Source organism: Podarcis cretensis (assembly GCF_951804945.1).
Source record: "Podarcis cretensis genome assembly, chromosome: 8".
In the NCBI taxonomy this organism is placed as follows: domain Eukaryota; kingdom Metazoa; phylum Chordata; class Lepidosauria; order Squamata; family Lacertidae; genus Podarcis; species Podarcis cretensis.
Window position 1 is genome coordinate 83,627,973 of NC_137177.1, and position 14,669 is coordinate 83,642,641.

General features: G+C 48.3%; 1 protein-coding gene across 1 annotated transcript; it reads right to left on the reverse strand.

The window, feature by feature from the left end:
• Window positions 1-1,844: 1,844 nt before the first annotated feature.
• On the reverse strand, window positions 1,845-10,699 carry TMEM82 (transmembrane protein 82). The gene is made up of 6 exons (XM_079987201.1): window positions 10,441-10,699; window positions 10,290-10,362; window positions 8,801-8,975; window positions 7,043-7,451; window positions 3,924-4,111; window positions 1,845-2,946 (listed from the first exon to the last, which is right to left on the reverse strand). The coding sequence occupies exons 1-6, from the start codon at window positions 10,532-10,534 to the stop codon at window positions 2,845-2,847; spliced, it is 1,041 nt and encodes a 346-aa protein (XP_079843327.1). The 5' UTR covers window positions 10,535-10,699; the 3' UTR covers window positions 1,845-2,844.
• Window positions 10,700-14,669: the final 3,970 nt, after the last annotated feature.

Sequence of the window (14,669 nt, forward strand, 5' to 3'; positions counted from 1 at the left end):
CAATGGGAATCACCCAGGGGGGCTGCCTGCCTGCTTCCAATCCTGGAGTGGACATTCAGCCCCCGTGCCTGGCAACCTTTTGGAGGTCTCAATTTGGCACATTTCGGAGACAAATTCAGTGAGATTTAGGCTGCAAGGATAAGCGGGACCACCGCCCTCTCCTCCTCTGTGTCTCCTTCAATCATTTTCTGGAGTGGGGTTGAATGTTTTTATTTCCTGGTCTGCAGTGGTTTCCTTTCTTTTGTCCAGCACTCTTGCGGAAGCAGCTGAGCTGTGTCAGCATTTGACAGCTCATTTGAGTTGCAGTGGTGAAGCCTTGAGTCAGCTTGAGCTGGCGTGGGGAGGAGGGAGGAGGTGGGAGACCCATTGAGGATTCCCATATAAGCCTTGCTTTTCGCCAACCAGACAGGCAGACAGGAAGTGCAAGTGTGGGAGGCCTCCCCTCCACACATAATCGTGTATCCCCATGATTACAAGGGCTGGAGGCAAAGGGAAGGGAAGGGAAGGGTGTGGAGCACAGCACTAAGAATATAAAGGAAGGGCATGCAAGATTAGGCTCGAGGCAGAGAAGGAAGGAAGGATTGATCAAACCCCAGTTTGCAAAGAGGCTTCTGGGTAGGTAGAGGGTGTTTGCACACACGGGGATTAAATCACTTTGTGGTTTTATCCGTCTGCAACAACACAGCCATGGATCTGGCTCTGCCCGGCCAGCTTTTCCCACACTCCTGATAACGTACAATTCTCCCCATAGCTTCCTGAACAGCAAGGCATTTGTAGCACAAAGTGCAGCTACAGGTTAGTTAAGCACACTAAAGACCCCCAAATTTCAATGGGTAAGAGTTAAGGACATGGGTAGGCAAACTAAGGCCCGGGGGCTGGATCTGGCCCAATCACCTTCTCAATTTGGCCCGCAGATGGTCCGGGAATCAGCGTGTTTTTACATGAGTAGAATGTGTGCTTTTATTTAAAATGCATCTCTGGGTTATTTGTGGGGCATAGGAATTCGTTCATTATTTTTTTTCAAAATATAGTCCAGCCCCACACAAGGTCTGAGGGACAGTGGACTGGCCCCCTGCTGAAAAAGTTTGCTGACCCCTGGTTAAGGAGGTCCTTGGGTGGCTAGTCAATAAGAGTTAGACAAATGCACTGGGGATAAAGGCTGTCAGTAGCCAGTAGCCACAATGACTATGTTCTAATTTTTTATTGATAAAATTACTTTTGTATACCACCGTGTTATAAGTGAAAATCCGGACACAAAAGTTGTTGAGCGGAAATTCAGCAAAATCTACACTTCCGACATGGGCTGCCATATGCCCGGATTTTCCCAAACAATTCAGCTTTAAAAAACCCCACAATAATACAGATAATCACCCAGGTGGCTGATGGATCCATGATTAAACAGTAACAGGCCCCGCTGGTGCAAAAATGTATTCCAGAAGCGAGGTGGCCTCGGCTGAATCTCTGCTGGTAGGGAGATGGGTGACACTCCTGCCAACTTCTGGTTGGATAACCATTCTTGCAAGTTAGCCCCTTCATAAGTAACAAAGAGTCTTGTCGGCTACCAAATGTATTATGGAATAAGCAGATACAGAAAGTGTGAACCTCAGCAAGCATAGTACCTGGGTCTATTCAGTAGCGTCTGAGTGTGGAGAAGGAGACAGTAAACTCTGAGGAGAGGGAAATTAAATGCCAAAAAAACCCCAAACCACTCAACAACAAAGCAACTCCAACCACAGGCAACATTTCGCACATTGGACTCTGATCTACAAAAATCTTATTTCCATAATATAATCCCATAGTTTTTCAGCTGCTCCAAGACTCATTTTTGATGCATGAATGCTATATCATTGTTAATGGTTTATTATTCTCATCATCTCAATTTCCTACCTGCTGCTCACTGTCAGGATCCAGGTCAGGTTACAGGAATTTAAAAACAGTTTAAAACAAATTACTACTGTCATGCGAATAGGGTGGATCCTGAACACACACATCTATTGATCTATTGAGCTGAGGTGTCAAAGGCCAGGGAAAGAGGTGCGTCTTCAGCAAACAATTGAAACGACACACATAGGAAGATGCAGGAGGAATGACGGATGAGAAAAAGGGCTGGGGGGGGGACAACTTTATTTAGGAATGTGGGGCGTGCAGAGAGCATGAAAAAGACTCCAGAGTTTCACATAAATATTTGTTGTTGTTTAGTCGTTTAGTCGTGTCCGACTCTTCATGACCCGATGGACCAGAGCATGCCAGGCACTCCTGTCTTCCACTGCCTCCTGCAGTTTGGTCAAACTCAAAATAGAAGTCCGCTTTATTCCAGTTTTTGTCAGAAGCCTTTGCTCCCTAGGCACACCAGCTCCTTCCTTAGCTATCAGCACAGTACTTTAGTGTTTATTTAAGACAATGGGGGGCATTTTCATCACCCCCTGCAACACACATACATGAAGCACATCATCCCTTGGTGCAATCTGTCCACCTACGAGCCCCTGTGTGGTCAGTGTGTGTTATTTTGGTGGCATTCCCATAGCAGGCTGACATTAAAAAGGGTTGGCTGTTTTTTCAAGAGAGGAGATAGCTTAAATTGGGGGTTAGGGGGGTTGCAATTAATGGGGTGGGGAAATGCAGTTGGGCAAGGCAACAACTAGCACAGAAATAAATAAGTCACCATTTAGTAAAGTGACAGGCATGAAATATCTATCCCACATCCAATGCAGGGCCCAGAGAGTCCAGAGTACAGTGGACCAGATGAAATCAAGCATTGGGATGAAATCCAGCCCCTAGGATTTCCCCACCTTGGACCTGCAGTCACTGGCTCATATCAACCTCCTCCAAAGCCCGCTCTGTGTTTCAGGATGTTGCCGTTGCAGAGTGGGATTTTGAAGGGTCTTTGTAGTGTCTCGAGGGTTTTCGGGAGGCAGAAGCTGAGGGTGAGATCCTTTGAGAATAATCCTGAAGTGCCACCACAAACAAAAGAAAAAACAGAAATATTAGGTTCTAGAAAGCAAATCAATGGCATCGTTTAGCCATCTTCAAAATATCTCAAGGGCTGTCACAAGGAAGATTTCTTGTTTTCTCGTGCTCTGGGGGTGAGGACCCAAACCAATGGCTTCAAGTTACAAGAAAGGAAATTCTGAGTAAACATGGGAATAGTTTTCTGGCAGTTACAGCTGTTGGACAGTGGAATGGACTCCCTTGGAAGATGGAAGGCTCTCCTTCATTGGCGGTTTTAAGCAGAGGTTGGACGGCCATCTGTCCATCTGCCATGGATGCTTTAGTTGAGATGCCTGCATTTCAGGCAGTTGGACTAGATGACTCTCAGGGTCCCTTCCAACTCTACAATTCCATGATTCTATGATTAGGAGGAGATTTGTGACAGGCAAAGAGGAGCATTTCTTTCATGAAATAGCTGTTAAACTTGTGGAGCTCATGATCACAGGATGTGGCCTTTCGAAGCAGATTAGACACATTCATTGAGTATATATAATCCCATCTCTCCTAACGCTCTGGTGACTGTGGCTCCCATCTCTGCCTGGGTCTGAAACATCTGGAGGGGCACTAGGTTGGGGAAGCATGGGACAGGCTGTATGCCGGGAGAGCAGGAAATGTGTCCTCCGAGTTTAGAGACAGGAGCAGATGTTGGAGAGAAACCCCAGGGATTGGCTTTCACCATCTTCCTCAAACTGAGAGCTTTCCAGGCCTCCATGTGACAAAATGGTGGACCTCTGGTATGATTCAGTGTGACTGTTTCCAAATATGGTTTTTTTAATAGGCTTTTAAATATCGTCTCTCCCCCCCCAAGGTGGTGGCAGCCTCCACTGAGGTCCCTCAGACTTCCCACCCCAACAAAGCCCACTGTTCCTCTCCCTTCCCATTGCCATCTTGGAATACCTTCCAGATGGCGCAAACACTCTCTTGCTCCTCCTCACCTGCTTCCTGCAGATATCCAGTATAATTCCCGCCCGCATCAGGCACCACATCTCCCCCACCAGTGAAACAAGGACGTTCACAATGTCCATCCACCGGCCAACGGTCATCAGCAGGATCAGGAGGCCCCCCATCCTGACAAAGACCGTCTGGTAGGCCATCTGCTCTGTGGGGTTCTGCCGTTGCTCTTCTGCCATTGGACAAAGGAAAGATAAAATGGTTAGGTTTATGCTGGTCAACTTATATACAATGCCAGTACTATTCAGAGGAGACTTGTTTAAATTAATGAACCTAAGAAAGACTCACACTGGATACACTCTGCAAATGAGAAGGCAGGGATGGGGAACAGCTGTGGTCCTCCAAGTGTCAAGGACTGGCTGGATGAGGAAGAGCAGTGGAAGCCCCCCGCCCAAGAGACCCCCAGGGAAGATGCAGAAGATGACGACTTAGATCCTGGGTCCTGGTGGTGGGACACGGAAGAGCAGTCTGGGGAAGGGACGAGCTGGGAGGTGCTAGAAGCAGGGAGTTTGAGTGATCCAGGGGAGTCAGGAGGAGGAGGCACCTTCCAGGACAGGATCTGAGGCCGAGCGTCACAGTGTGAGCACAGACTCAGAAAGAGAGCAGTCAGAGGTTGCCCTTGCTCCCAGCAGCAGGACAGCCTCGGTCCTGCTGGCTCGCTTCCCCTTCTGATACCCCAATCGATGAGAATCCTGCACGTTGCTGAGCGTTGGGCCAGACAGGCCCAGAGGATGAGCACTCCCCTTTGACGCAGCCTTCATCTGCTTGGGAGGGATCCAGAGTGAGAGGCTAGAGGGGGAAGTGAAGGGCTAGTGGTCAGTTTCAGCAACTTCTCAGCTGGATTAAGGTGAACCAGAGGACTCTGCTGTGTTGTTGTTGTTTAGTCATTTAGTCGTGTCCGACTCTTCGTGACCCCATGGACCAGAGCACGCCAGGTTGGTCAAACTCATGTTGGTAGCTTCGAGAACACTGTCCAACCATCTCGTCCTCTGTCGCCCCCTTCTCCTTGTGCCCTCCATCTTTCCCAACATCAGGGTCTTTTCCAGGGAGTCTTCTCTTCTCATGAGGTGGCCAAAGTATTGGAGCCTCAGCTTCAGGATCTGTCCTTCCAGTGAGCACTCAGGGCTGATTTCCTTCAGAATGGATAGGTTTGTTCTTCTTGCAGTCCATGGGACTCTCAAGAGTCTCCTCCAGCACCATAATTCAAAAGCATCAATTCTTCAGTGATCAGCCTTCTTTATGGTCCAGCTCTCACTTCCGTACATCACTACTGGGAAAACCATAGCTTTAACTATATGGACCTTTGTTGGCAAGGTGATGTCTCTGCTTTTTAAGATGCTGTCTAGGTTTGTTAATAAAAGCTAATTGCATTCCATGCCTCCTGTGTGTTCCTGCCCTGTGGTCGACCTGGGCTCACTTGGCAGCTTCTGGACACCAAGTGATGCTGGTCTCCCAACTCCAGCATAGCCAGTTGTCCGGGATGATAATGGGAGCTGGAGGAGTCCAGTAACATCTTCAGGCCCACAGGCTCTCCCATCCCTGCATTAAAAGGATACAGAGTAGTGATGGAGGCATCTGGAGCAGTAAAAGCAAGTGATGGTCTAGTTAAGGGACAGAGAACCTGTGCTGCCATCTTGACCTTGCAGGACTCCGGGTCCCAGCAGCCAGCATGGGCAAGAGTCAGGGCCGGAGCTGGGAGCTGGAGTCACAACAACATCATCCGGAAGGCCACAGGCCACCATCCCTGCTGTAGGGATAGCTCAGTGAGAACAGTCTCTTAATCTCAGGGTTTCTGGTTCAAGCTCCACATGGAGCAAACGTTTCCTGAACTGCAGGGTGTTGGGACTAGAGGAGCCAACTCTACAATTCCACGATTGTATCATCAGCAGAGCCAGTCCAATTCTCTCTTCTAAAAAAGACAAGAAACTGAACTGTCATGTCAACATAGGAAGAGGCCTTGTACCAAGTTGATACTATTTTGCCAGCCTTGCAATCTCATGTCCTTTTGAGTAGGGCTGAACGTGCGGTCTCCTATGTGGCAAGTGCGTGCTCTGCTGTGTGCTCTTTATTTGGGGCCTCCACAGTTAAGAGATCCCAAATGAGCAGAGGAAGCTGCCTTAGACCAGATCATCAGATGCTTTCTCCGCCTTTCTCTTGTAATTGGCAGCAGGTCTTCAAGGTCTCTGGCAGGGTGTGTCTCTGTGTGTGTGTGCCTTGTACACATCTTTGCATTTCTTCTTTCTTTGGTGATCCCTCGTAGTCAAGTAAGATTGTCTTCCGTAAACACAGTTTTAACAATGAGTCCATTAGTGACTGTGGAGGCCAATTCTGGATCCACACATCCTTCCACAGCGGGGACATAGATTTCCGGGCAGAAGTTGATCACAGTGAGGGTTTGCCAAGCGTGCCTTCTTCTTAGCACGTTTCTCTGAAGCACGTTTCTCTGAAGACACTCAAAGCCCATGACACCTTTGGAAAAGGCTGTTCTCCAACTGGAGCGCTCGCAGGCCGGTGTTTCCCAGTTGTCGGTGTTTATCCTACTTTTTTAAGATTTGCCTTGAGACAGTCTTTAAACCTCTTTTGTTGACCAACAGCATTACACTTTCCATTTTTAAGTTTGGAATAGAGTAGTTGCTTTGGAAGACGATAATCAGACATCCGCACAACATGACCAGTCCAACGAGGTTGATGTTGAAGAATCATTGCTTTGACACTGGTGATCTTTGCTTCTTCCAATACACTGACATTAGTTTGCCTGTCTTCCCAAGTGATGTGTAAAAATTTTCAGAGACACTGTTGATGGAACGGGTCTACAAGGGATCTTTGTATTTAAGATCCCCCTAGCTAGAAATGCCAGGAGTTGCACCTGGGGACTTTCCCCCTTACCAGACATTATTCTGATGGCCTGTGATGCTACGGAACGTTCGCAAACATTCCAACCGCTCCAGGAAGGGAAGGTGCCAGAAGCGGACCATTCTGCAGGAGGGTGCTGCTTGCTTGCTGCTGGGGAAGGAACCCAAAGGCCAACGGCCGCCCACACCTAGCACCCTCCCAAAGTTCTTGCCCACTGAGCCAGAGGCCAGCGAGGGGAGGAGGAGCTCACCTTGCATGTAGATGACAAGCAGCGTGTAGCAGATGGTGAGCGGGGTCCAGAAGCGGATGGCCTCCGAGGTGGTGAGGAAGTCCCGGTTGATCAGGGCCACCGCCGCCAGGTCGGCCACCACGAAGGTGACCTTGAGGGCATTGCAGAGGAGGCGAGGGATGCCGTGCCAGGTGGTCAGGAGGAAGAGGCAGGCCCCGCAGTAGCGCTCCTTGCAGTGGAGCTCGTACATGGTGAAGATGTGGCGCGTCAGGCGCCAGACATAGTAAGTTAAGAGTCCTGCCAGGCCGACGCTGAGGAGCAGGTTCCAGGTGCGGTGGGGCGCCCCCTCCTGGAGGTAGCTGAGGCTGCAGGAGATGCCGCAGCCCAAGGAGTACTGGCAGAGGAGGTAGAGCTGGCTGCTGTGCGCCCCCTGCAGGATCCCAGTGGAAATTGAGAGATGGTAGCAGTGTATATTAATATATTTTTTATAGAAATAATTTCAATTATAAAGAAATAGAGTGATACAAAGCGGGGAAGGGAGAAAGTAAAAAAAAAGAGAAAGAAACAACACACAAAAATGCAATGTCATATACAGTCGTACCTTGGATCCCGAACGCCCTGGAACTCGGACGCTTTGGCTCCCGAATGCCGCAGACCTGGAAGTGATTGTTCCAGTTTGCGGACGAATGTCTGATGGAGCTTCTGCAGCTTCTGATTGGCTGCAGGAGCTTCTTGCAACCAATCAGAAATCACGATTTGGTTTTTGAACGTTTTGGAAGTCGAACAGTCTTCCAGAACAGATTCTGTTCGACTTCCAAGGTACGACTGTACTCCCATACATTCATATATTAATCGATATGGACGGTGGCAGTGTATGGGTGTGTGTGTTTATTTTGATTATATATATTTTGATTTTAGATTTAGATTTTGTTCTGTCAACCACCCTGAGACTTCCATGTATAGGGCGGCATATAAATTCAAGAAATAAATAATAGTGGTTAGTGTGTCGGACTAGGACCAGGGAGATCAGAGTTCAATTCCCCACTCGGCCATGAAACTCACTGGGGGACATTGGGGACCAGTCACTGCCTCAGCCTAACCTACCTCACAGGGATGTTGTGGGGACAAAATGGGGAGGAGAACCACCCCGTACAGCACTTTGAACTCCTTGGAAGAAAAGCTGGGATGTAAATGCAGTGAATAAATAAATAAAAATCCCTCCATCCAAATGGCAGGATAAATCTCGACTGTCACAGGAATTCGCTTCCTTCTATCGCAGGGCTCCTGGTGATATTGACTCCACTCAGGTGCTTTTTTGGGGGTTCCCCGGCTCCCCTCCACAGCAGGCATGTGGTCCCACCTCAGCCCGCACATGAAGAAATATAATAATAATGATAATAATAATAATATAATAATAATTTATTATTTATACCCTGCCCACCTGGCTGGGCTTCCCCAGCCACTCTGGGCGGTTTCCAAAAAAATATTAAAACACTGTAATACATCAAACATTAAAAGCTTCCCTAAACAGGGCTGCCTTCAGATGTCTTCTAAAAGTCTGGTAGTTGTTGTTCTCTTTGACATCTGGTGGGAGGGAGTTCCACAGGGCGGGTGCCACTACCGAGAAGGCCCTCTGCCTGGTTCCCTGTAACATGGCTTCTCGCAGTGAGGGAACTGCCAGAAGACTCTCGGTGCTGGACCTCAGTGTCTGGGTAGAACAATGGGGGTGGAGATGCTCCTTCAGATATACTGGGAAAAGGGAAAGAAAGAGTCGCTCACCTTGTCAAGGGAGAGGACGGTGGAGATGGCCCGAAGGGAGAACTCCAGCACCACCAAGGCAGCCACACGATAGCCGACCACCGTGAAGGTCCCGGTCAGCACCAGGAGATGCAGCTGGTCCAGCAGCGGCCACTGGTTGCGGATGATCTCCTTCTCCTTCTGCCGGTCGGGGTCGCTGGGGCAGAAATGAGGGTCTCAAGAAGGGAAAGGCAATTTCCCCACTCAGGACTGAGAGCTCAAACTCAGGAAGCTACAGGGACTAGCTGGAGTAAACACACCTTCCCTTTGCCGAGTCCCATCTGAGTACTTCCAGGAGAGCTGAGGGCTTCTCCCACCACCAGGTCTCCAAGGTTGGCAGGAACCTGATATCCTCTGCATTTACTCCAGGAGAACCATCTTCTGCCTCTCCCAGGGGCAGAGAGGTTTGGGGGCTCACGCATGTCTGGAAATACCTTTTGGCCTTGCAACAATCCAACCTCACAGGCTTTGGGTAAATTGTGCATGGGACTCTATACATACTCAGAGGGGGTGCTTCTCTTCTGTACTGTTTCTGAGGCCTGAAAAGGGTCTTCTTGGGGCTTGGCTCTGAAAAGACCCTTGGAAATGCACAAAGGTTTGTTCGCTGGCAAACACAACCTCCCTGGCTGCCTTTCCCTGTCTCAATCTTGGGGCGTGTTCAGGTCCTCTGTGATCATTTCACATTTCCCGAGTTGAGTTTGGTCACCGTGATCAAATGAAACCTGCTCCTATTTAAGCTCCCGGTTCAGCCCTGACCAAAACCGTCCCCAAATCCATAGGGATGTGTTTGCGATGCCCTTGTCCTCATACAAAGAATCACGGCTAAAGGACAACCTCATCCTCTGAAAAACTGTTGATACACTGCTGATTATCATTTTCCATTGCCTGTGCTCATCTACTCTGTTTTCCAAAGCTGAAAAGATTAAGGAAATGCCAAGAAAGGCCTCTTTGCCTGGCAATCTTTTTCTCACCAATACAAAAGGCATCTCGCCAGCCAGCGTACAAAGAAGTCAGCTGGGCACTGCCCAGGTGGGGCCATGCTTGCGCCCTGCCCTGGAGATAAGATACTGCCACACCAATATTTAACTCCCAGGGATCCCTGGGACTCCAAAGCATGGCTTTGGTGGAAGCCCACATGAACCAGATCTTAAAAGGGGGTTCCTCAAAGGCAAGACCAGAGACAATCAACTTCGCAGGAGCAGAAAATCTGGGCTTATCCCTATTGAATTAATAGGAGTGTCTGAGATTCTTTCTGCAGACAGACAGCCATCAAAGCATCAGGTTTCAGGAGGCAAACGTGACACTAGGCAGATCGGCTTGCTGGTCTTTATGGCTCCTTCCTTCCACCACCTAGTCAGCCCCTTATCAGAGCCCTGCAGGGGTTAATAGCCACCCCAGAGCCGCCTGCAAGGACAGATTGAGGAAGCGGCTCTCTGTTTAGAAATCTCTGCTCTGCCTAACAAGCACTCACTTCAAACAGTTGATGTAGATGTAAATCTTCATCAGGCTGCCCAGAATGGAGACGGCACAGGCGCCCACCAGCCCTGCAAGGAAGCAAAGGTCAGAACAGGGGTAGGGCTCAGTGGGTGGGGAAGGCCCCCCCGGGAGGAGGTGAAGCTCACCCTGCAAGACGGAGTCCACCAGATCAGAGCCCCAGGCCAGGCTGGGGAAGGCGGGCAGCCAGGAGACCAGGTAGGAGTAGAGGCTGGAAAGCATGGTGATGCTGTGGGGCAGGGGGAGGGTGGGTGGCTCAGCTCTGGCCTTCCTCTTCCCGGCTGCAGGCTCAAAGGTCTGCTGTTGGAGGGCTGGCGAGAGCCCAGGGGGACCTTGTGCTTGTGTTGCTGCTGCTCTGGTAAATCATTGCTGCCTCTTTGCCCCTCCTGGGGAGGAGGCCACTCAGCCAGAGCCCTTGCACAACCATTTCTGCTTGGGGAGAAGCAGGAAAATCATTTCCTGGGCCAGTAGTAGTAGCAGCAGCAGCTGCAGCTCCCCCAGAATGAAAGCAAAGGGAAACACTTAAGGCAAGGAGGTTTTTGAGCTCCAGCCCAACTGCAAAATGTTGTTCTTCTTTTTTTCTTTCAAATTTTTTTATTACTTTTCACAAAATTATAAACAAAAACAAATAAACAAAAATCATAACCTTATTAAAATTACACTTATTAACATCGTTAAGTGACTTCCTTGCTTCCCCTTGGTTGAATTTCCATGCATATCCTTTTAACGGCTTTTCCAAATCATAATTCTTATAAACTTCACTTAGTCTGTTAACATCCTTATATCTTTTCAATTCAAGATTGAACATGTTCAACATCACACCAGCTGCAAAATGTTCTTGCAGGTGTTGTCCTCTCTGCCTCTTGCTGCCTCCCTTGAGCCTCTTCTGAGAAGCCCCTTCTTTACAGAAACAGGTGCCAAAAAGGAGATCATGTAGGGAAGTGCTGCTGAGCATATGCAGAGTGCTTTTCCCTCGCATCATTGGTGAGTAACTTTAAATGAAGGAGGAGGACTCTCATGTGGGCCTGAGCCCAGAATCCCTTTTTCTTCTCAACAGACAACTTTTAGGCCACAGTACTTCAGAGCTGCATTTGTTTTACTTGTGATACATGAGTTTTTATGCATACCCCGACGGATGGCATAGCACACATTAGAAATGCATGCAAATAAATGCATCTGGACGAACACTGAGCCCTTGTTTGGACACACCACATACCAGAAACAAACCCCAGGTGCCAAAGTTCACTTGGTCTAGCCAGCTCCCTTTGCACAATGGTGAAGCAAAATGTAACAAAGACCTGTCAATCAAAGCTGCAGGATGCCTTGTAAATCAGCAGGGTTCCAATTACAGTACCAGCGGTAACAACAACAACAACAATTTATTTATACTCCACCCATCTGGCTGGGTTTCCCCAGCCACTCTGGGTGGCTTCCAACAAAATATTAAGATACAGTACTGTAGTGTGTTAAACATGAAAAGCTTCCCTAAACAGGGCTGCCTTCAGATGTATTCTAAAAGTCTGGTAGTTGTTTTTCTCTTATTAAGCTTCTTATTAAGGCTGTCAGATAAAGAGAAACCACTCCCCTTTCTTTGTTTAACAAATATTTATTTTTCTACTCAGCAGGGGTGCCAAGTTGAATAAAATACTGGGGGGGAGGGGTTTCCGGTAAGCCCTACCCCACATAACTGATCACATGATATGGGACATGCACAACATTTGAATGGCAATGCCCATCAACTTGGGGGGAGCCCTCAAATATTTTATGGGGTGTGTGTGAAGGGATCTCAGCCACTAAGAGTTGACTCCTATAGCACTCAGTATATGTAAAGACCGTAACCAAGGAAGTTGTGGAAACTTTGCATCTTGAATTTGTGTACTTTCTCAAAAGTCCCATCTCTCAGGTGAGCTGTGAAGGGGTGAGGCTCCCTTTTTTTCCTGATCCTGAGGTGGTTCCTGCTAAGCGGGTCCTGAGTTTAAGAGTTTATTTCCACTGCAATCAAGGGACACTGCCATTACTGCCCTGCAAGCCCTTCCGTGACAAGCTTTCTGTCAAAATGTTTTGCAAGGACCAAGGAAAATGGGAGTCCCACACAAGTACAAAGGCAGCAGGGTCAGTTCTGGTGCCAGAGGACCCCCATGGAAGCATGCAAGTCTGCTGGGCAGACCTTTGAGCTAACTACCATTTGGCCTTTGCATCCTGAGCCCTCATCCCAATTTCTGGTCCTAAGGACTCAGGTTCTCCCTTCTGCTCCCACAAACCACCTACAGTTGGTGCAAAGGGTGCTAATCATGTACACCAGCTAGAGCTCACTGGGCAGGTGGGAAGGTGATATATAAATGTAATAAATAATAATTGAAGTTTAGGGATATCTTGTTAATCACTTAGGACTGCAGTGATGAAGTCAAGGCTCTCTACAGGTGACAAAGCAGCTCCTTCTGCCATGTTAAAAAATGGAAGCATCTGCTAGATCCATTGAGTCCGGCAACCTATTCTCAGCTAGAATATGCTTTGACCCTCCTGCCTGAATGAAAATGGAACCTAGAGTGCATCTTTAAAAGCAATTAGAGGTGCTTTGCCTGCAACACTCATTATTATGTGCCAGGCATCATAACCCTTGGTGCAAGCCTCGGCTAAAAAGCTTTCGGAAGAGCTTCTGCTCATACGCCGGACCACAAAACGAAAATCACATAGAGCAATTAGAGCCAATCAATAACAAGTGATAAAAGATACTATTGTGTAATAGCCAGCGAAGACACCGGGGGGGGGGGGGGAGCTCTGTGTGTGTCTGCTAAAAAGGCAGTGTGTTTGTGCCAGGAGAGTCCGAATGTGGTGTTGCATCTGAGATTTTTGCTTCCTTCCTCATCATGTTTTCTCTTAAGAATGTTGCAGAAACTTATGGGCAGCAGTAAGTTGGCCCTGGGGCTGATGGGGAAGAGGGGGAATTGGAATGAGAGTGGCTTTGACAGTGGCTCTAGGGTGGAGTGCAAGACCCAGTCGAGTTGAGGGAAATCCAGCTCCATCCTTGGTACATTTTAACCTACCCTGCCTTCTGTTTTTGCTACGTAGTCTTCCTTCCTTTTTAATATTTGCAGATTATCACAGTCCTATATTATGCACTGATAGTTTTAATTACATAACATAAAAGAAAAGATAAAATTGTTTTGGGCTTTCCCTCTACTGCACAGGGTGGCACTGTGGTCTAAACCACTGAACCTCTTGGGCTTGCCAATCAGATGGTCAGTGGTTCGAATCCCTGCGACGGGATGAGCTCCCATTGCTCAGTCCCAGCTCCTGCCAACATAGCAGTTCGAAAGCACGTCAAAGTGCAAGTAGATCAATAGGTACCGCTCCAGCAGGAAGGTAAACGGCGTTTTCCTGCACTCTGGTTTCGGTGTTTCGTTGTGCCAGAAGCGGCTTAGTCCTGCTGGCCACATGACCCGGAAGCTGTACGCCGGCTCCCTCGGCCAATAAAGCGAGATGAGCGCCGCAACCCCAGAGTCATCTGCGACTGGACTAAACTGTCAGGGGTCCTTTACCTTTACCTTTTCTACTGCTGAAAGTTGACAGTCTTTATGGCAGCATTTAGTGTATAAAAAAGGATCCTTTGACAAAGGTGACTATGGGGTGCTGCGCTCATCTCACTTCAGGCCAAGGGAATCGCGTTTGTCCACAGACAGCTTTCTGGGTCATGTGGCCAGCAGGACTAAACCACTTCTGGCGCAATGGGACACTGTGCAAGAAACCAGAGCGCACGCAAATGCCGTTTACCTTCCCATCGCAGCAGTAGCTATTTATCTACTTGCAGTGGTGTGCTTTCGAACTGCTAGGTTGGCAGAAGATGGGACAGAGCAATGGGAGCTCACCCCGTCGTGGGGATTCGAACCGCCAACCTTCTGATCAGCAAGCCCAAGAAGGGTTTAGACCACAGCACCACCCACGTCCTGCTATTTAGTATAAACATAATTTTGGCTTGATGTGCTTTAACAGCTCTTCTCTAGGCAGACATATGCAATTGTACATTGAGCATAATGTATTTTTGTGAGATGGATGGGTTTTTATTGGTAGGAGATGATATATTAATTGAAATATATTGAGCAGGTCCAGCTAACAAAGCAAGCTGGCTTCCCGCCTCTTAGCATGCTTAACAAAGAATCAGGCAACAACTTGTAAAGTATGTTTAAAAATAAGATTATCCGGGAGAGGGGAAGTGACATCACACCAAGCTCACTCTACCGATTGTATTCCTATGGTCTGAGTATCTGCCTTTCAGCAATATAGCTCTGTGCACTTAGCCCCTTCTCAAGCTAGCTAGCAATAATATGCACTTGTTGGGTTTGGCTGCTAATCTCCCAAA